The 22373-nt window shown below is 49.4% G+C and overlaps 1 protein-coding gene across 4 annotated transcripts in view; it reads right to left on the minus strand.

The window, feature by feature from the left end:
* The window catches only part of naalad2 (N-acetylated alpha-linked acidic dipeptidase 2), a 189975-nt gene that overhangs the window by 70612 nt on the left and 96990 nt on the right, over window positions 1-22373 (minus strand). For 3 of the 4 annotated variants that reach the window (XM_072476459.1, XM_072476460.1, XM_072476462.1), the window contains exons 12-13: window positions 21154-21217; window positions 7112-7179 (exon numbers count right to left, since the gene is read on the minus strand). The exons of the other annotated variant lie outside the window; for it this stretch is intronic. In XM_072476459.1, coding sequence (XP_072332560.1) covers window positions 7112-7179; window positions 21154-21217 — 132 coding nt within the window. The remainder of the gene's footprint in view (window positions 1-7111; window positions 7180-21153; window positions 21218-22373) is intronic. 4 annotated transcript variants of the gene reach the window in all.

Raw genomic sequence — 22373 nt, forward strand, 5'->3', positions numbered from 1 at the left:
TACTAGTGGTGTACCACAAGGATCTGTTTTGGGGCCACTGCTGTTTGTCATTTTTTTAAATGACCTGGAGGAGGGCGTAGAAGGATGGGTGAGTAAATTTGCAGATGACACTAAAGTCGGTGGAGTTGTGGACAGTGCGGAAGGATGTTACAAGTTACAGAGGGACATAGATAAGCTGCAGAGCTGGGCTGAGAGGTGGCAAATGGAGTTTAATGCAGAAAAGTGTGAGGTGATTCATTTTGGAAGGAATAACAGGAAGACAGAGTACTGGGCTAATGGTAAGATTCTTGGCAGTGTGGATGAGCAGAGAGATCTCGGTGTCCATGTACATAGATCCCTGAAAGTTGCCACCCAGGTTGAGAGGGTTGTTAAGAAGCCATACGGTGTGTTAGCTTTTATTGGTAGAGGGGCTGAGTTTCGGAGCCATGAGGTCATGTTGCAGCTGTACAAAACTCTGGTGCGGCCGCATTTGGAGTATTGCGTGCAATTCTGGTCGTCGCATTATAGGAAGGATGTGGAAGCATTGGAAAGGGTGCAGAGGAGATTTACCAGAATGTTGCCTGGTATGGAGGGAAGATCTTATGAGGAAAGGCTGAGGGACCTGAGGCTGTTTTCGTTAGAGAGAAGGTTAAGAGGTGACTTAATTGAGGCATACAAGATGATCAGAGGATTGGATAGGGTGGACAGTGAGAGCCTTTTTCCTCGGATGGTGATGTCTAGCACGAGGGGACATAGCTTTAAATTGAGGGGAGATAGATATAAGACAGATGTCAGAGGTAGGTTCTTTACTCAGAGAGTAGTAAGGGTGTGGAATGCCCTGCCTGCAACAGTAGTGGACTCGCCAACACTAAGGGCATTCAAATGGTCATTGGATAGACATATGGACGATAAGGGAATAGTGTAGATGGGCTTTAGAGTGGTTTCACAGGTCGGCGCAACATCGAGGGCCGAAGGGCCTGTACTGCGCTGTAATGTTCCTAGCTAACTTGTAACTCTCGAGCGCCTAACTGAACCTTCATGTCTCATCTTTACAAAAGCCTCCTTCTCCCTCTTGACAAGTGTTTCGACTGCTTTAGTAAACCACGGTTTGTCAAAAAGCTCCTGTCCTGTTCACAGGCAAATCTTTAACTGACTGTTTTTCCAGAAGCTGTTGGTCTGTTTAGAGTCAAATCTTAAACTGTTTTTTTCCCCAGAAGATGAAACTCAACACCTGACTGCTTCAGCCCCTGGTTCCTCCCATTAACTACATTATCTAATACCAAGGCTAAACACAATGGGCACGATTTAAAGGCCTTGTCACACCCGAATTGGTGACGTGATGAGGCTGTTGAATCTTGAGAGAGGCCTCTCATGAGATTCATGAGGCGGGAATCCCCATCAGGCCGCATCAGTTTTCTGACGTGCCCCCCTCGACAGCGGGATTCTCCGTCCCGCCAGCCGGCCAATGGAATTTCCCATTGTGGGCAGCCCCATGCCATCAGGAAATCCCCAGGTGTGGGTGTGCTGCCGGCGCAATGACGATTCCCGGCAGCGGATAATCCAACCCATGTCGTTTGAAACACCTTGTGAGATTTAATGAGGTCTTGCGAGATGTTAAGATTCAGATAAACATATTTAAATGAGCCATTAGGCTCATTTAAATAGGTCTGCACCGTATTATCCCGGGGCCCAGGAACGAACGGCCAGATACATGGAACAGGTGAAATGGCACCTGGGGGGGAAGGGGTCTCCCAGGCATTAGAGGCCCCTGAGCAGTCGGGCTCTGGGCAGCATTACACCCACACACACCTGCTGACACCAGTGCACCATGCCACTGCCAGTCTGGCACCTTAGCAGCGGCACCCAGACATCCTTACAGTGCCAGTATGCCCAGTTGGCACTGCCAAGGTGCCAGGTTGCCCATGCCAGGGGTTAGGCCCGGGAGTGCCTTGCCCAAAAGAGGTGGGGTGAAGGGGGGATTGAGTACCCCCTAAGAGGCAAGTTGGGTGCAGGGGGGCGGGGGGTTGGAATGCTACCCAGATCAACAAATACTCTTCCTGCACTAGTGAGCTGAGCTCGTCAGGAAATGAAGTAAGTGCAGCCTTAGTGGGGTGTTCTTCGCCAAAGCCAAACAAAATGGCAAAGTCCCGTTAAATAGCGGTGTCATTCTCAGCACTGCCGGGCCCAAATCGGGACTCTTTTGTTCTCTAATTTATTACTCCCCAGACACTAAATTCCATTAGCCCATACTTTTAAAATGAGTTAATTATTTATTTTGTTGCCAAAAAGCCTAGCTCTCTTTCAAACCAGGATTTAAAAAAAACATTACTGCAGCACACTAACCCAGGCTTTTAACCCTTACTGCATCAAATACACATAATACAATATATATGTGAAATTCCTGCAGTCATCACAAAATAAAGGAGTTACCTCAGCTACAATATTTTATGCATTCATGGGATGTGGGCATTGCTGGCTCGGCCAGCATTTACTGCTCATCCCTAATTACCCTTGAGAAGATGGTGGCAAAGCTACCTTCTTGAACATTGCAGTGCGCGTGGCGTGACTCAACAATGAAGAAGAAATGACAACATATTTCCAAGTCAGGACTGTGTGACAAGTGGTGGTGTCCCAATCCAATTCCTTTGACATGGTATCATAGAAGCCAGGGTGAGTAACTGCAGTGCATTTTGTAAATAGCAAACATCACAGCCACAGTAGTGCTAGTAGTGAAGGGAATGAATAAGCTGATGCGCAGGCACTGATCAAGCACCCTGCTTTGAACCAGATGGTGTCTAGCTTCTGGAGTGTTTTTTGTCATCTTTCATTTGAGGAAGGCCTGCTTCAGTATCTGAGGGGCCAAACACAGGGGCTGCATAGAAGCACAGTGGTTAGCACTGTGCCTCACAGCGCCAGGGATCGGGTTCAATTCCGGCCTTGGGTGACTGTGCAGAGTTTGCACTTTCGCTCCATGTCTGCATGGGTTTCCTTTGGGTGGTCCGGTTTCCTCCCACAGTCCAAAGATGTGCAGGTTAGGTGGATTGGTCATGCTAAATTGCCCCTTAGTGTCTAAGGGATGCGCAGGTTAGGTGGGGTTGTGGGGCTACAGGGATAGGGCAGGGCAGTGGGTCAAGGTAGAGTGCTCTTTCAGAGGGTCGGTGCAGACTCGATGGATTGAATGGCCTCCTTCTGCACTGTAGGGATTCTATGATCAGTAAACAACCCCATTTCTAATCTTATGATGGAGGGAAGGTTATCCCCAAACAATAAGTTTATCCCCAGATTCCCAGTGACTTCAATTTTACTTGTGCTTATTAATGCCATACTCTGTGAAACGCTGCCATGATGCACATAAGAGTCACTCTCTTCTAATCCACTATGACTATGCCAGGCTGTTATTGGGACGTCTCTCCAAATTTCAGCACAAGCCCCCAGATGGTGACTGGGCTGGGTGTGCGGCTGTCATACTCGCTGTTCATATCAATGCAGGATGGTCCAGCAGGATTTATTTTCCTTAAACATTTACAGCTGTTTGATACAAGTGAGTGGCTTGCTGGGCCATCCAATGGGCAATTAAGAGTCAAGTGAATTGCTGTGTGTCTGGAATCTGAAATAGTTTAAATTGGTTAAGGACAAGAGGTGTCCTTCCCTAAAGGACAGTGGTGAACCAGAGGGATTTTTATGGCAATCCAGTAGTTTCATGGTTGCTTGCTAGATACTAGCCATTTTTAAATTCCAGAGTTATCCCATTAATTAAATTGAAGTTCCCCAGTTGCCATAGCAGGATTTAAATTCAAGTATCTAGATCATTACCCCAGGCATCAGGGTTACTGATCAAGGAACTTACCCCAATGCCATGATTCCCAAATAATTAAGGGCTCCATAATTGACCTCAGAATCTGTTATCTCTTCCGGTTCCCACATGTTAGAAATAATCACACTTCAGACTCAAAATGCTGGAGCTTCCTCAAGTGTATTCCTCGCTGCTCTTTAGGTTGCTGGTAGACCCATAAACTTGTACATTGTTACTTGGCACCTGACAGCAGTGGAACAGTAAATGTGGTGCCATGGGATATATATTCACATAACAATTAGTTCCTTGTGCTTTACGAATAATATAACAAAATAGCAGAATATTTCAAGTAGGCCCAGGGTGGAATGAGGGGAAGTAAGGTGGGGTGAGGTGAGGGGTAAGGGTTGTATAAAGTCTCAGGCAAGCGGCCACTTAGAAGCAGTGACTGTAGAAAGGTTTTCATTTATTCTCCATATTATTTACACCCAGAAGGGTCTCCCACACCTGGCCCACACATGGGTTGGGGTATTTATGTCCCTCACAAAAGGGGGATAGCCCCGCCCCCTCATCTGGGTAAATCATACTCAGGTGAGGCCACAGGGACTCTGAGGGAGCAGATTCCTGGCCTCCTTTAGAGTTATAACAGGCTGGTAGATTGGGGAGCTAATTTCAGTCATTGTTTTATCTCATACAAATCACTATCCTGTAAATGCTGCTGCAACTGCATTGTTGTATAGGTTCAATAAAGTCAAAGCCTCACTCTGGTGTCCCAATATTAGTTGCCTTTCAGAATTCAAGTGTCAGAAGTTCATAAACGAAAAGTCTTCACCACTAATGTACTGAAGAGTGCCTACCATGAATACAATTCTCTCCCAAGTGGATTCAATGAATTTGGGTAGACGTTATAGCAAATGCATCTTCTCAAAATTGTATGGGTGGCCTGTGAATGTTTCCACGATAGAATCATCCAAGTTTAAAATATATGCGGGTGCCATTGCCAGCTCTTTGCTGGAGCAATCCAAAACTAATCTCACTATTCTGGTTCCTCTACCCAGCTCTTCATCTGCCTGTGTTTCAAATTATCATCCAATATTCCACTGAAGCTAACAATGATCTCCGACTCAGTAACTCCTTCTGACAAAGAATTCCATGACGCACAAGATATACAAAAAAAAAATTACTCCTCATCACTCTCTTCACTCAGTGACAAAATGGCTTTTCCTTATGGAATCCATCAAAACCCTTCAGAATTTTAACCACATTTCTATTCAATCTCTTCCTAGCCTTCCTGACTGAAGTAGAAATGGCCCCAGTAATCCAAGATAAAAGCAAATTACTGCGGATGCTGGAACTTGAAACAAAAACCGAAAATGCTGGACAATCTCAGCAGGTCTGACAGCATCTGGGAAGGGAGAAGGGAGAAGGGAGCTAATGGTTCGAGTCTGGATGACTCTTTGTCAGAAATTCAAGTCTTTCTTTGCAGTGACAGATTCTAATCCCTTGCATAACCTTAGTGAACCTCCATTAACTTCTCCAAAATCTGGTATCAAAACTGCATACAAAACTCCAACAATGTTCACAATTGCTTCTTTAGTCATCTACTGTCCATCTCTCTACTTATGAAAATGCAACATGCTGTTGATACTTTTCTGGACTTAATTTACCTGCACTCAAAATTTAGGAAATGCTATTTAAATATCAAGGTACACCTTCATCCAAACTCTTGCGTGTCTTTCTATCGAGTGGACAATCCAATTCCTCATTTTCTTCTAAAAATGTTATCTTATATTTAATTATTAAATATCCAGATGTGAGACCACATCACTGAGAAGATTTACAAGACTAACACCTGAAATGTGCGGGCTGTCTTATGAGGGCAGGTTGGACATGTTAGGCTTGTCCCCACCGTAGCTCAGAAGCGTAAGATGTGAAAGATACAAGATCCTGAGGGGTCTTAACGTGGATGTGGAAATGATGTGTCCTCTTGTGGGAGAATCTAGAACGAGGGGTCTCAGTTTAAAAATAAGGGGTTCCTCAGTTAAGGCAGAGATGAGGAGAACCTTTTTCTCTTAGAGGGTCGAAAGTCTCAGGAACTCTCTTCCTCAAAAAGCAGTGGAAGCAGAATCTTTAAATATCTTTAAGGTAGAGCTGCATAGATTCTTGATAAGCAAGGGGGTGAAAGGGTATCGGGAATGTGGGGTTGAAGTTACAATCACATCATGATTTTATTAAATGGAGGAGCAGGTTCAAGGGGCTTACTCCTGCTTCTAATTCTAATTAACGTATTACTACCTGTTTGTTGTCTTTTCCAGTCCTCTTTGATATTTGTCAAAACCATACTAGTGATGTGCTGTCAGCAAATTTGAAAATTGTTCTCCCGCTGTCCAATTAATTAATGCATTCTAGAACACTTTCACCTTCGTGTAAGCAGATTCTGTTTACCAGAACTATGCATTTCCTGCCTACTAACCAACATCTATACAACTTGTTGTATTTCCTCTGGTATAATTTTCTCCTTTTCAAAAAAAACCTGACTTCTGCTTCATGCCTCCTCGCGGTTATGCTTTGTGCTTTCTGGAGATCAGATATTCATTGTTAAGGAAAATGCAGTCATAATGACACATACTACTATTCTACAGGTAGTGCATCGGAGCATCAACAAGGTGCACCACCTACATATTTTATATCTTAGTAAACCAGTGGGCTGTCAAATTTGCTTCATACAATGCTCCAACTCCATAATTAACTAGCCATGCTACGGAACTCCACATAAGGTATTAGAATTACCAGAGAATTTCTACGGTGCAGAAGGAGACTATTTGGCCTATTGAGTCTGCACTGACCCTCCAAAAGGGTACCCTACTCAGGCCCACTCCCCGCAGCCTCAGCTAACTTTCACATCTTTGGACTGTGGGAGGCCACCGGATCACCCGGAGGAAACCCACGGAGAGAACATGCAAACGCCAGAGAGGCCGGAATTGAACCTGTGTTCCTGGTGCTGTGAGACAGCAATACTAACCACTATGCCACCATGCTGCCCTCATCTCAAAGTTTACTCCCCTAAATCCTTTTCTCATGGTGCAAAAATAAGATCTATTGTTATATAGAGCAGCCAGATCTCATGAAGATTAGACACTTGCTTCATGTCTGATCCAGAAAACCTCCTTTATCCAAGTCTAATAAATATGCTACAACTTCCTTCACCCTACAATATACTGATGGACACACAGTTTACATTTTCAACAGAAATATCTTCAGTGTCCATTGCTTCATTCAATAAATACATCAAATTACACTCGTGGAACTTTCAAAACAGTTACAGTTGAACAGCTTCCTTACCTTTTTAGTTAAGCTATAAACTAACTGGTAGAGCAAAGGGCTACAGTCAACTCTCAGTGTGTAATTACCTGAGGGAAAGACAAACGAGGACGAACAGAGAGAAATAGCAGAGTTAAAGTACAAAAATCACAAATAGCAGCCCATACTTATTCAGATAAAATAGTGGTCTTTCCAGAGTCAACAAAACATGTTGTTGAAATATGAACCCAAATTGTAGCAATATTAGATAATGAAACAATTCATATTCATTTGGAGTTAAAGAGCTGAAATGTCCAATAATTCCCGTGTGTACCTTTCGAAAACAGTTCAGAGTTAACATTTGACCTTGATTTTTACCACGGAAATTCGAAAAATTTTTCAAAATTTCATTGCAAATGTTAAATGTTATAATGCCAGGTGGTTTTACAATTACCAGAGCATCTTAGTTTCACTTCTGTGACTTTTGTCAAGAAGTTCTAGTTAGTAGAATATTGGAGAGTTGTAGAACCACCAACCACTCCCCCCCTCCCCCCCCCCCACCCCCCCCCACCCCCCACCCCCCACTCCCCTCCCCATGCTAGTGTACTTGGGGCAATATTCCAGACAGTAGCACAGTCCTTGACACAAAATAAATGCAATATGTGACATTTCCACACTAATATTCTAAGCAGACGTTTTTGATTGATAGAAGAAATAGGAGGAGGAGTAGGCCACTTGACCTCTTGGCTCAGCTTCACCATTCAACAAGATCATGGCCGATTGGACTGTGAACTTAACCCCATTTTCCTGTCTGCCACCACAATAATTTTGACACCCTTGCAAATCAGCAATCTGTCTGACAAAGCCTTGATACTACTCAATGACCCAGTCGCCTCTTTCGGACTTTTTTCCCTGACTTTGTTTGTACTTTTGAGCACTGGATCTGAAGGCATAGGCACTCAGGCACTGACTCCAGATATAGGTGTATGGAATTAAGAAGCAAGTGGGCAAACAAGGATAGTGTAGAAGCTGCTGCTGAGGACAATATGGCCGATGTCCGGACCCCGGTGCAGACAGCCCAGCCAACAACAGAGCATCTTCTGAAGGTGATCCAAGAGGGCTTGACCGCGCTGAAACAGGACAGTTTAGACCCAATCCAGAAATCAATCGAGCGCCTGGAGCACAGGCTGGGTGCCCAGGATCGGAAGATCCAGAAGCTGGAGAAGGCGCTGGAGGAGCAGGAGGATCACCAAACGGTGGTGGAGGTTGTGGTGTTGGGTGTTCTGACACACAGATGAGCCAACACAGTTGCATATGGTACAACGCTTCTTTATTTAAACTCACTATTTACAACTTGGTCTTTGCACTCTGCACGTGGGGGGCTCCCTGCTTGTGGTGTTTCAACAGCTCTTTCTTGTTTCCTTCTCCCCAGACCTACTGACCTCCAGGTGTCGTGCTCGTGCTTTTTATGTGGTTGGTGTTCTTGTCTGTGATTGGTTGTGGTGTTGTGTACTCTGATTTGCCTGTTAGTGTGTCCATCATGATGTGTGTGTTTGAATATCATGACATCCCCCCTTTTTACAAAGATATGTGCCTACGTGGTAATAAATATGATCGTGACGTGAGTGCATCTAAGAGTGTGTGTGTGTCGTGTGCAGCATGTGTCTATGACGGAACTATGTACATGGGGCGATGTCGAGTGCGTCACATGAATCCAGTTGTACCATAACATAACAGAAATGCGAACGAGAGAAGAAGAAAAAAAATTTGAACAGTTGTCCAGTCAGACGACATCTGGAACGATAAACAACAACAGGTTATCATGTAAAATTGTCCAACTTATTAAACATATGAACTGTATTATAAGTCCATTCTAATGGGTTTGCGACGAATTCGGGTTGACCGCCTTAAGGGTGGATCAAGAACCACCGGCTGCTGTGCAGGCATGGCCATGGGTGGCGATGGAAAGGGCGTGATGTGCGGCAGCTCCACAAAGTCATCCTCGGAAGCCTGTTGAGGATCTGGCGTGTTGTGTGGCTGTGAGCGTGGAAGTCGGCGAAGGGCGCGCCGATTGCGGCGACGCACGGAACCATCCGGCATGCGAACCAGGAACGAGCGGGGAGCCACTTGTCGGAGGACTTCGGCCGGTGCTGACCAGCCACCATACGGTTGATGGACGCGTACTTTGTCTCCGGAGGACAGGGGGGGCAGGTCCGTCGCTCGTGTGTCGTACCGACCTTTCTGGCGATCACGCTGCAGTTGCATGTTCCGAAGAACCGCCTCATGGTCTGTTGTCGGTGCCAGGACGGAAGGTACCGTCGTCCTGAGGGAGCGACCCATTAGTAGCTGCGCTGGCGAGAGGCCCGTGGATAACGGGGCCGATCGATAGGCCAGCAAGGCAAGGTTAAAGTCCGATCCGGCATCAGCCGCCTTGCACAGGAGCCGCTTTGCGATGTGGACACCCTTTTCAGCCTTCCCGTTCGATTGTGGATGCAGAGGGCTGGATGTCACATGAGTGAAACCATATGCTGCGGCAAAGGACGACCATTCACGGCTGGCAAAACAAGGTCCATTGTCTGACATGACAGTCCTTGGAATGCCATGGCGAGCAAACGTTTCCTTGCAGGCCCCAATGACTGCGGACGACGTCAGATCATGGAGAGGCATGACTTCCGGGTAGTTTGAGAAGTAGTCTATAATAACAATGTAATCTCTGCCGAGCACGTGAAATAGGTCAACACCCACCTTCGCCCAGGGGGACGTCACCATCTCGTGTGGTAGAAGTGTTTCCGGAGGTTGCGCTGGCTGAAACCTCTGACAGGTTGTGCAGTTGAGCACCATGTTGGCTATGTCTTCATTAATACCCGGCCAATATACCGCCTCCCGGGCCCTTCGTCTGCATTTTTCGACGCCCAAGTGGCCTTCGTGTAGTTGACGAAGAATCATCTGGCGCACACTGTGTGGAATGACGATCCTATGCGATTTCATAAGGACCCCGTCAATATTGGTGAGATCATCTCGCACATTATAAAACTGGGGGCACTGCCCTTTTAGCCACCCTTCCGTCATGTGGCGCATCACTCGCTGCAGCAGAGGGTCAGTCGCCGTCTCTGCGCGTATGTGGGCCAGACTAGGATCATCAGCTGGCATATTTGCTGCTGTCAGAGTCACGTGTGCCTCAATTTGACGCACGAACCCCTCCGCATCTGGTGGTGTGCTCACTGCTCGGGAAAGAGTGTCCGCCACTATGAGTTCCTTCCCCGGAGTGTAGATCAGTTCAAAATCGTACCTCCTGAGTTTAAGTAAGATGCGCTGGAGGCGAGGAGTCATGTCGTTCAGGTCTTTGTTAATGATGTTGACCAGGGGGCGGTGGTCAGTTTCGACCGTGAATCGTGGCAGGCCATACACATAGTCGTGGAACTTGTCCAGTCCAGTTAACAAGCCCAGGCATTCTTTTTCGATTTGCGCGTAGCGCTGTTCGGTAGGGGTCATGGCTCGTGAGGCATACGCAACCGGGGCCCATGATGACGTGCTGTCTTTTTGCAGGAGTACCGCTCCAATACCAGATTGGCTGGCGTCTGTTGAGATCTTTGTAGGGCGAGTCGTGTCAAAGAAGGCCAGCACTGGTGCCGTGACCAGTTTGTGCTTGAGCTCCTCCCATTCCCGCTGATGCGACTGGTGCCAGTTGAATTCCGTCGATTTTTTTACGAGATGGCGCATGTTTGTTGTATGAGAAGCCAGGTTGGGAATGAACTTCCCAAGGAAGTTGACCATGCCCAGGAATCTTAAGACAGCCTTCTTGTCAGCCGGTCGTGGCATGGCTGTGATGGCGCTAACCTTGTCTGCATCGGGACGGACCCCGGACCTTGAGATGTGGTCCCCGAGGAATTTCAGCTCCGTCTGGCCGAAAGCACACTTCGCACGGTTGAGACGCAGGCCATTTTGCCGTATGCGGGTGAAGACACGTCGAAGACGATGCATGTGTTCCTGCGGAGTGGTGGACCAAATGATGATATCGTCCACATATACACGTACCCCTTCGATGCCTTCCATCATCTGCTCCATAATGCGGTGGAATACTTCAGATGCCGAAATGATGCCGAATGGCATCCGGTTGTAGCAGAATCTGCCAAAAGGGGTGTTGAATGTGCATAGTCTTCGGCTGGCCGGGTCCAGTTTGATCTGCCAGAATCCTTTGGACGCATCCAATTTAGTGAATATGTTGGCTCGCGCCATCTCGCTGGTGAGGTCTTCTCGTTTCGGGATGGGATAGTGTTCCCGCATGATGTTGTTGTTCAGATCTTTTGGATCTATACATATACGGAGCTCGCCAGAGGGCTTCTTTACACAGACCATGGAGCTGACCCATGGCGTGGGCTCCGTGACCTTGGATAGGACCCCTTGGTCCTGAAGAATCTGCAGTTGTGCCTTGAGGCGGTCTTTGAGAGGCGCAGGAACCCTGCGAGGTGCGTGAACGACAGGGATGGCGTCCGGTCTGAGTCGAATCTTGTACGTGTGTGGCAATGTCCCCATGCCTTCAAAAACCTCCTGGTTGTGAGCGAGGAGGGAATGGAGATTCGCGTGGAACTCAGCATCCGGGAAGTCGGATATCTCATCTGGAGAGAGAGACATGATGCGCTGTACCAGGTGAAGGACCTTACACGCTTGTGCGCCCAGTAACGAGTCCTTTGATGAGCCCACAACTTCGAAGGGGAGTGTGGCCGTGTACCTCTTGTGAGTCACCTGTAGCTGGCAAGATCCTACGGACGGGATAACGTTCCCGTTATAGTCAACCATCTTAAGCCGGGATGGTGTGATGGGTGGTTTGACCTTCATGGCCTGGACTGCAGAGTAAGCAATCAGGTTGGCGGATGCGCCGGTGTCCAGACGGAAGGCGACGCGCGATCGGTTGACCGTCAGGGTGGCACACCACTCATCGTCTGGATTGATGGCATTGACCTTGTTGACATCAATGACGGCAACTCGGAAGTCATCCTGGTCATCTACATCAGTTAACTGGAAGTCTTGATGCGTGGGCTGGACGGTCCTGACTCGTGTGCGAGGTTGTCGAGGATGCGCCGGATCCATGGGTTGAGCCGCACGACAGCGGGCTGCGTAGTGGCCTATTATGGCACATCTGTTGCACTGTCGGTATTTTGCAGGACATTGCCCTTTTAAGTGTAGACCTCCACAATTGCTGCACGTCATGACGTCACGACGTTCGTTGCGCCACTGCGCATGCGCAGTGCGATCTTGCGGTGGGCGCGCCTGCGCAGTGCGTCCCTCGTTGTGGCCGTTATTTTTGGCGCGCACCTGCGCGGGAGACCGCGAAAAGCGCGGGAAGCGGCCGCTGTCGTCCGGGCCGTGGGGCGGGAAGAAATCGACGGCCTGGATGCGTTCAACGTCGTGGGCGGCCTGGCTTGCCGATTCGACGGCTGGGGACCCCCTCCGTGCCAACTCGGACGCCTGAAATCGGGCAAAACGGCAGGTAGCATTTTCATGGAGGACACAGGCTTCCACAGCAGACGCTAAGGTGAGGCTCTTTATTTTAAGAAGCTGCTGGCGTAGGCCACTAGAGGCAACGCCAAAAACAATCTGGTCCCTGATCATGGACTCTGTAGTGGTGCCGTAACCGCAGGACTGCGCTAGAATCCGGAGGTGCGTCAAAAAGGGTTGAAAAAGCTCCTCCTTACCTTGCAGGCGTTGCTGAAAGATGTATCTTTCGAAAGTTTCGTTTACTTCAGTTTGAAAGTGCTGGTCCAGTTTCAGGATGACCGTGTCATATTTGGCCTGGTTTTCGCCTTCTTCGAACACCAGTGAATGAAAGACATCGTTTGGGTGGGGGCCTGCGTAGAAGAGGAGCATTGCAATCTTCGAATCATCCGAGACATTCTGTTTTTCGGTGGCACGGATGTACAGGTCAAATCGCTGCCTGTAGAGCTTCCAGTTGGTGCCTAGGTTCCCCGTGACTTGCATCGGCTGCGGTTTGCCGGTGTGGTCCATGTCCAGAATGGCAGGTTGGTAGGCAGGTATCGATCCACTCCTGTACCATGTGGTGTTGGGTGTTCTGACACACAGATGAGCCAACACAGTTGCATATGGTACAACGCTTCTTTATTTAAACTCACTATTTACAACTTGGTCTTTGCACTCTGCACGTGGGGGGCTCCCTGCTTGTGGTGTTTCAACAGCTCTTTCTTGTTTCCTTCTCCCCAGACCTACTGACCTCCAGGTGTCGTGCTCGTGCTTTTTATGTGGTTGGTGTTCTTGTCTGTGATTGGTTGTGGTGTTGTGTACTCTGATTTGCCTGTTAGTGTGTCCATCATGATGTGTGTGTTTGAATATCATGACAGAGGTGGAGATGGAGAGGCTGAAAGACCAACAAAAAAGGCTTCTGGAAAAGGTGGAGGACCTGGAAAATAGGTCCCACCGGCAGAATTTAAGAATCGTTGGTCTCCCGGAGGGGACTGAGAGAGAGAATGCCGCAGCGTATGTGGCGGACATGTTCCAGGAGCTGTTGGGGAATGATGTCTTCCCTCGCGCGTTGGAGGTAGACATGGCGCACAGAGCACTGGCGAGGCAGCCGCGAGTGCCCCCCCCCCCCCCCCCCCCCCCCCCCCCCGCCCGATGGTGGTCAGGTTCCACAGTTCCTGGACAAAGAGCGGGTGCTACAGTGGGCCAAGCGCACGCGGAGCTGCAATTGAAACAATAGTGTCTTGCACATCTACCAGGACCTGAGCGTGGAGGTGGCCAGAAGGAGGGCAGGCTACAGGCAAGTCAAAGAGATTCTGTTTAAGAAGCAGGTGAAGTTTGGGCTGCAATACCCGGCACTCCTTTGGGTCACGCATGAGGGATGGCACCATTACTTTGAGGAACCCGAGGATGCGATGGACTTCGCCAGGAGAGAAGGGCTGGTGCCGATCTGAGGACTTTTGGACTTAAGTTAAAAAGTTACAAAACGATATTTACATGTTTTTCTTGTTTCTTGTTTTTTTTCTTCTGTATTCGAGTTTTCGTTGGAAAAGAGGGGAGGTAAGGTATTTGGTGCTGGGGGCTTTTTGTGTTCTGATCGGGGTGGTTGGAAGTGCCTATTACTTATTTTGTATTACTTGATTTGTACTAGCGTCGGGGTTTTCTTTGTTCCTTGTTTTTGTTTTCAGACCAATTGCTCGAGGATGGCTGGTTTGGGGAAGTGGTGTTGATGGGTGGGGGGGATGGGTACAAGGGAACAATAGGTGGGAGACTTGCTGGCGCTGGAGTCGAGAGTCACCAGGCTAGCTGGAAGAGCTGGTCTACGGAAGCCAGGTGGGGGGGTGTATATAGCTAGTTTATGGCAGGGGATAGGTTACAGGGTGTTGTTGCTAGGGGGGGAGAAGGGGGGTAGTTGATCTGCTGATGAGGGAGGGACTTGGGTTTGGTAACATGGGGGAGGTCGGAGGTAGGGACTGCCAGGAGGCGGGTCAGGGAAAGCGCGACACAGGGCTAGGGGCGGCCCCAAGGAAGGAGATGGTTGATCGCCGGGTGGGGGGGGGGGGGGCACGGTGCCCCCAACCAGGCTGATCACCTGGAACGTTAGAGGGTTACAGGGCAGGTAAAGAGGGCACGTGTGTTCGCGCATCTGAGGACGCTGAAGGCGGACGTAATAATGCTTCAGGAGACTCATCTGAAAGTAGCTGACCAGGTCAGATTAAGGAAGGGCTGGATTAGCCAGGTCTTCCACTCGGGGCTGGATACTAAAACAAGGAGGGTCGCGATTTTGCTTAACAAACGGGTGCAATTCGAGGTGGCTAGCACAATCTCGGATGGGGGAGGCAGATTTGTCATGGTGAGTGGCAAGCTCGAGGGAATGAGGGTAGTTTTGGTCAATGTAAATGCCCCAAATTGGGATGATGTGGATTTTATTAAGAGACTGCTGATAAAGATACCTGACCTGGACTCGCACAGGCTGATTATGGGAGGTGATTTTAACACAGTCCTTGACCCTGGCCTGGACCGGTCGTGTTCAAAAACGGGTAAGATGCAGGCAATGGCAAAGGAACTGAGGGGGTTTATGGAGCAAATCGGGGGGGCTCAATGGAGGCTAGAGGTAGTTTTGTTGGCGGATGAGGCGGTATGTGAGAGGGTGAGGAAATGTATGCAAAACTACCTGCAGGTCAATGACACAGGGGAAGTCTCAACTGCGGTGCTCTGGGAGGTGCTGAAGGCAGCGGTGAGAGGGGAGCTGATTTCGATTCGAGCACATAGGGACGGGATGGACAGGGCAGAAACGGACCGACTGGTGAAGGAGATTTTACAGATAGACAGGAGATATGCAGAGACCCCGGGGGCAGAGATTTTAAGTGAACGACGAAGGCTACAGACGGAGTTTGGGGTGTTGTCCACAGGTAAGGCAATAGAGCAGCTTAGGAAGGCAAGGGGCGCAATCTACGAGCATGGGGAGAAAGCCAGTAGAATGCTGGCACAACAATTGAGGAAGAGGGAGGCGGCCAGGGAAATAGGGAAGGTAGTCGACGGCGGGAGTGGGGGGGAAACTTGGTAGGGGATCCGGCAGGGCTGAACAAGGCATTCAGGGCCTTCTACAGTAAGCTTTATACCTCTGAACCCCCCGCGGGGCCGGAGGGAATAAGGCGCTTCCTGGATGGATTGACCTTCCCAAAAGTGGGTAGGGGGTTGGTAGACAGGCTAGGGGCCCCGATTAGGACCAAAGAAATATTTATGGGCTTGAGGGCCATACAATCGGGTAAAGCCCCGGGGCCGGATGGGTATCCGGTGGAGTTTTACAAAAAGTTCTCCGAAATAGTGGGGCCGGTGCTGGTTAGGGTTTTCATTGAAGCACGAGGCAGAGGGGTGCTACCCCCGATGATGTCACAGGCCGCCATCTCCCTGATATTGAAATGGGACAAAGACCCGGAGGTATGTGGGGCCTATAGGCCGATCTCTCTGCTCAATGCAGATGCAAAATTACTGGCCAAGCTCTTGGCTGCTGGGATTGAGGTCTGTGTGCCGGACGTTATTTGGAAGATCAAACTGGGTTCGTCAAGGGCAGGCAGCTGGTGGCCAACCTAAGAAGGCTGCTGAATGTGATCATGATGCCCCCGGAGAATAGGGAGGTAGAGCTAGTTGTGCCAATGGATGCCGAGAAGGCTTTCAACCGGGTCGAGTGGGACTATCTATGGGAGGTGTTGGGACGATTTGGGTGGGCTTTATCGACTGGGTCAGACTGTTGTACCAGGCTCCGGAGGCGTGTGTGAGGACGAATAGGACGACATCTGACTATTTTAGACTGTACCGAGGGACAAGGCAGGGGTGCCCCCTCTCCCCACTGCTGTTTGCGCTAGCAATAGAGCCGCTGGCAATTGCCCTGAGAGCTTCTAGGGATTGGAGGGGGCTGGTACTGGGGGGCGGGGTGGGGGGTGGGGAGACACAGAGTTTTGTTATACGCCGACGACCTGCTCTTATACATCACGGATCCAGTGGCTGGGATGGATGAAATCATGGGAATCTTGAGGGAATTCGGCCGGTTCTCGGGGTATAAACTGAACATGGCAAAAAGTGAGTTGTTTGTAGTCCAGGCGAGGGGCCAGGAGGGTAGGTTGAGGGGGCTGCCGTTCAGGTTAGTAGGGGACAGTTTTAGATTCTTAGGGATACAGGTGGCGCGGGACTGGGGCCGTCTGCACAAGTTGAACTTATCTCGGTTGGTGGAGCAAATGAGGGTCGCGTTCCGGAGGTGGGATGCGCTCCCATTGACACTAGCGGGGAGAGTGCAGACGGTTAAAATGACGATCCTCCCAAGATTCCTGTTTGTATTCCAGTGTCTCCCCATTTTCATTCCACGGTCCTTTTTTAAGAAGGTCAATAAAATGATTATGGGATTTGTGAGGGCGGGAAAGTCCCCGTGGGTGAGGAGATTGATGCTCGAGAGAAACCGAGGGGAAGGGGGGCTGGCGCTGCCAAACTTTAGTAACTACTACTGGGCGGCCAACATAGCTATGATAAGGAAGTGGATGGTGGGTGCGGGGTCGGTTTGGGGGCGGACGGAGGCCGCTTCATGCGGGGGCACCAGTTTGGCAGCCCTTGTTACGGCACCCCTGCCACTCCCGCCGGCACGGTACTCCACCAGCCCTATAGTGGTGGCGACTTTGCGGATCTGGGGCCAATGGAGAAGGCAAGTGGGGGAAGTGAGCGCATCAGTTTGGGCCCCAATTTGCAACAATCACCGGTTTGTCCCGGGGAATATGGATGGTGCGTTCCGAGCATGGCGGAGGGTTGGGATTGAGGATCTGTTCTTAGAAGGGAACTTCCCGAGCATGAGGTCGCTGGAGGAGAAATTTGGGCTGGCGAGAGGGAATGATTTCGGGTACTTGCAGGTGCGGGGCGTTCTACGCAGACAGATTCCATCCTTCCCACGCCTGCCACTTAGGGGGATCCAGGACAGGGTAGTGTCCAGTGGATGGGTGGGGGACGGGAGGGACTCGGATATATATAAAGAACTTATGGGAGCAGAGGAGACGCAGACCGAGGAGCTGAAGCTTAAGTGGGAAGAGGAGTTCGGAGGTGAGATAGAGGAGGGCGTATGGGCGAAGGCGTTGAGCAGGCGAGCAGGCTAAACGCGACCGCAACATGCGCCAGGCTCAGCCTGATCCAATTCAAGGCGCAGGAACGTGGCCCGGTGGGGGGGGGGGGGGGGGGGGGGGGGGTCCGGCCCGCCGATCAGTGGGCACCGATCACGGGCCAGACCCCATCGGAGGGTCCCCCCGGGGACGGAGCCCCCCTCCCCCCCCCACAAGCCGTCCCCCAACCCTTTGCGCAGAGTTCCCGCCGGCAGTGACCAGGGGTGAACGGCGCCGGCGGGATTGTGTCGTATATGCGCGGCCGCTCGGCCCATCCGGGCCGGATAACCGGCGGCCCCGCCGATTCCAGTGGCAAGGTAGGTGGTACCTTGGCGCTGCGTCAAACGCGCCAGCGCAAATGGCGCCGATTCTCCGCACCTCGGAGAATCGCGCACTGGTGTCGGGGCGTCGTGGCGCGGTTGATTCTCTGGCCCGGCGCGGGGCTCAGAGAATCGCCCCCATTAAGTTCGCTCTGAGAAGGTCACTGTTAGGGTTCGCCCGGTGGTGGCAACCATTTATCGACTTCTTCGCGGAAAATTAATCGTCAGCAGGGCAGGGGGCGGGGGGCGGGGAGGGGGAGTTAGGGTAACGTATATTAGGGGGTTAATTAGGCGGGTCCTTGTGGAATGGGAGCCGGTTTTTGCACTATGTTTATTGTTCTTTGCACACTGTTTGTACTGTTGCTGTTTAGTATGCCAAAAATACCTCAATAAAATTGTTTATTTAAAAAAAAACTGCCCCAGCCGCCTCCACTTTGCTGTTGCGCAGTGAACTCCGAAGATTAACACCCACCTGAGAGAAGAAATTCCTCCCCATCTCGGTCTTAAATGGGAAACCTCTGGGGCGGGATTCTCCCAGCTCTGCGCAGGGCCGGAGAATTCCCACAAACGGGCCATGCCGCCCCGACGCTGGCAGAGGAATCGGCGCCAATGGCACCTGCGTGGTTGGTGCGCCACCGGTCGCGGGCCGCCGCCGCCGTTTTAACCTGCTCTGGGCCAACGGGACCTCGGCGTGGAAGGGTTGGGTGGCGGCCTGTGGAAGGGGGGGGGGAGGGGTTGTCCGTTCCCAGGGGGAGCCTCCGATGTGGCCTGGCCTGCGATCGGGACCCACCGATCGGCAGGCCGGCCTCTGTGGCTGGGAGCCTCCTTTCCTACGCGCCGGCCCCTGTAGCCCTGCGCCATGTTACATCAGGGCCGGCGCGTTGAAGGAGGCCACAGCGCATGGGCGCCGGCGCCACTGCACATGTCCTCGTTGGCGCCGGCGCACCTGCGCATGCGCGGATCCCGTGGCGCAGTTCCCACCAGGATCTGCAGCTGGAGCGGCGCAAACCACTCCAGCACCGTGCTGGCCCCCTTTAGGGGCCAGAATTAGTCATGGGAGCGGCCCGTTCATGCCGTCGTAAAACATGACGGCTTTTACGAAAGCGTGGACATTCTGCCGTGGGATTGGAGAATCCCGCCCCTTATTTTGAAACTGTGCTCCCTAGCTCTGGACTCCCCCATGAGGGAAACCATCCTGTCACCACCTACCTTGCCGAATGCCTCTTCAGAATATTCTGTTTCAATAAAATAACCTCTCTTTCTTCAACTAAACTAAACTCCAACGAGTATCGACATAATCTGCTTAACTTTTCCTCATAAAATAACCCCTGCATCCCAGGAATCAACCCAATGAACCTTCCCTGAACTGCCTGCAATGCAAGTATATCCCCCTTAAGTAAAGAAGCTAAATCTGTACAGAGTACCCTAGTGCAGTCTCACCAAGCCCTAGATAGTTGTAGCAAGACCTCCCTACTTGTGTACTCCATCCCTCTTGCAATAAACATCAAGCTGCATGTTGAACCACATCCACGTCAACTCGTGTTCTTTTACAGAAATATAACTCTTGCAGTTATGTTCAGCTTGTAGAGGACAGTTACCCTAGCCAGGTTTTTCTGATAATCTGGAGGATGATCTTTGGTATGGAGTGAGTAATTTTCATCTATTTTCCTTATCTGCATTGCTTCAATGTAGGGATAATAGATGACAAGTTGGATATAAGCTTTATAAAGAGCTGGCATTTCTGTTAAGAAATTTGTTTGATCCTTGTTCCAATCTTCTCAGCACTTGGGATAATGCACTGAACTGGAAGCCTTCCATCTTGTACGGTTTGTGCCTTAATGGTGACCCTCTATTAAATATAGATCATAGATCATAGAATTTACAGTGAAGGAGGCCATTCGTTCTCCCAGTGTCTGCGCCGGCTCTTGGAAAGAGACCCTACTTAAGCCCATGCCTCCACCCTATCCCCGTAACCCAGTAACCCACCTTTTTGGAGACTAAGGCCAATTTATCATGGCCAATCCACCTAACCTGCACATCTTTGGACTGTGGGAGGAAATCGGAGCACCCGGAGGAAACCCACGCAGACACGGGGAGAACGAGCAGACTCCGCACAGACAGCGACTCAAGTCGGGAATCGAATCTGCAAACCCTGGAGCTGCGAAGCAACTGTGCTAACCACTTAGGAGCTCAACTCTGGAATGGTCATTCCTGCTGCACTTGCTGCAGAAGATGGTAGTGAGGTGAGAAGGTGCAGGATTCACTAGCCACTGTTTTCTCTGGGCTCTCTTTGCAGCCAGCTAAACTTTTTGTTTCTCCTAGTCTCTTTCAATGCCCTGCCACGCAGTTAGTGTACAGAGGGCCCAGTCATCAGCAACTGTCTCCCAGTCAGATAATACATCAACTTCTGTCTGTATCTTCCGTCTTGGAACAATTGGAGTATGTATGCTTCTCAATTTTCCCTGCTATAGGTTCTGACAAGATAGCAAGTGTCTGTTCTTCATGATTTTGAGGAAAATGAATTCCACTCATTGGATATTTTGTAAGCCAGACTCTAACTGAGGCTGACATAACACACACTCTATCAAAGACTCTCAAAATCTTGCAGCTACCGTTTTGATTTTGTCCCCAGTACTAAAATACTGTAAAATGTGTCCTTACCATTGAGCGGGGGTACTGCAAATGAATTATGCCTCAAAAGCCAAATTCCTGACCGGATCATTTCCATCACATTTGACACAACTGGAAATGATAATAGTTCTCCAGTTACAGAGGACTGACATGTACACAGGCATGGCATTCACTTTGATGAAAATGCTCAATTGTCGGTGATAAAAATTAAAATAGATGAAACAGGGAGCAGATAAATGCTCAGATATGGCTTTGAACATTGTTTCATTTTCTTCTCTGGATTTCCAAGCTTGACGGAGCTTCTACACGGATTTGTGAAAAAGGTGTCAGACACTATTATCAGCAAACTATCACTAGCAGAGTGGCATATGATTGACTGGTACACAGATTATAGATACTGTATACAAAAGAAAGATTGACAGGCACATTTTAAAATCTGGTCACCATTTCAAGGCAAAAAAATGTCAGAGAAAAGAAATCGGATTTTAAAAAATTAATGAACTTGCCCAATTGCTTTAGTTACCTTCTATGGATGTATCTGCATTGATATATGCCACTCCCCGTTCTTGAAGTAGCTTTGCATTGTCCTTAATGTAAAAATATAATATTATTATGTATTCCTTTATCGCATATATCTATATGTACATCCGGGTAACCTCAATGAATGGTAAGTTTACCGCGATCAGGTTGCGCCCAAGTCTTCATTGCTCTAGCGAAAACAATCCAAGCCTATCCAACCTCTCTTCATAACTTAAACGTTCCATCCCAGGGCAACATCCTGATGAATCGCATCCTTCCTATAATGTGTCAACCATTGTTGGTGAAAAAGGCAGATGGGACATTTGCCTTTATCAATCGAGGCATAGATTAGAAAAACAGGGAGTTGTATAGAAATTTGGTGAAATTATAGCTGGATTACGGTGTGCACAACTCCCTGTTTTTCTAATCTATGCCTCGATTGATAAAGGCAAATGTCCCATCTGCCTTTTTCACCACCCGGTTAACCTGCCCTTCTGCCTTCAGAAATCTACGGGCAAACATTCCCAAGGTCCCTTTGTTCCTCAGAACTTCTCAGTGTCAGGCCATTCATTGAATACTTCCTTGTCATATTACTCCTTCCAAAGTGTATCACCTCACAGTTTTCAGGATTAAATTCCATGTGCCACTTTTCTGCCCATTTGACCATCATGTCTACATCTTCCTGTAACCCAAGACACTCAACCTCACTGGATAAAAGCAAATTACTGCGAATGCTGGAATCTGAAACGAAAGAGAAAATGCTGGAAAATCTCAGCAAGTCTGGCAGCGTCTGTAGGGAGAGAAAAGAGCTAACGTTTCGAGTCCGATGACTCTTTGTGGAAAAGCGAGAGCAAGTGTCAGTGAGCATGTGCAATGTTGTTTGGATGATGTGCATACCATAGCTAAATAGCTAGAAATGTGTGGTGTGTAAGGTTGACAGCATGGTTAATTGTGTGAGGATGAGGTAGAGTATCTGAATGTGAGGCATGCAAACTGCTTGCTGATGGATGAGTGATGAGCTGTGACACTTAGTTGAGTGAGAGGTGATGTGTTGGGTGGGCTGGGTCGAGGTGAACTGCACTTGATGCAGTGGAGCGAGAGACAGACCTCCAACACTTGATAAAATGCAACACGATTTTATTCAACATCCAAACTATTATACATGTTCAACATATGCTGACTTGACTGGAGACCTGACACTAGCCTGACCAGACTAACTTAGCT

This window comes from Scyliorhinus torazame, chromosome 15 (assembly GCF_047496885.1).
Source record: "Scyliorhinus torazame isolate Kashiwa2021f chromosome 15, sScyTor2.1, whole genome shotgun sequence".
Lineage (NCBI taxonomy): Eukaryota > Metazoa > Chordata > Chondrichthyes > Carcharhiniformes > Scyliorhinidae > Scyliorhinus > Scyliorhinus torazame.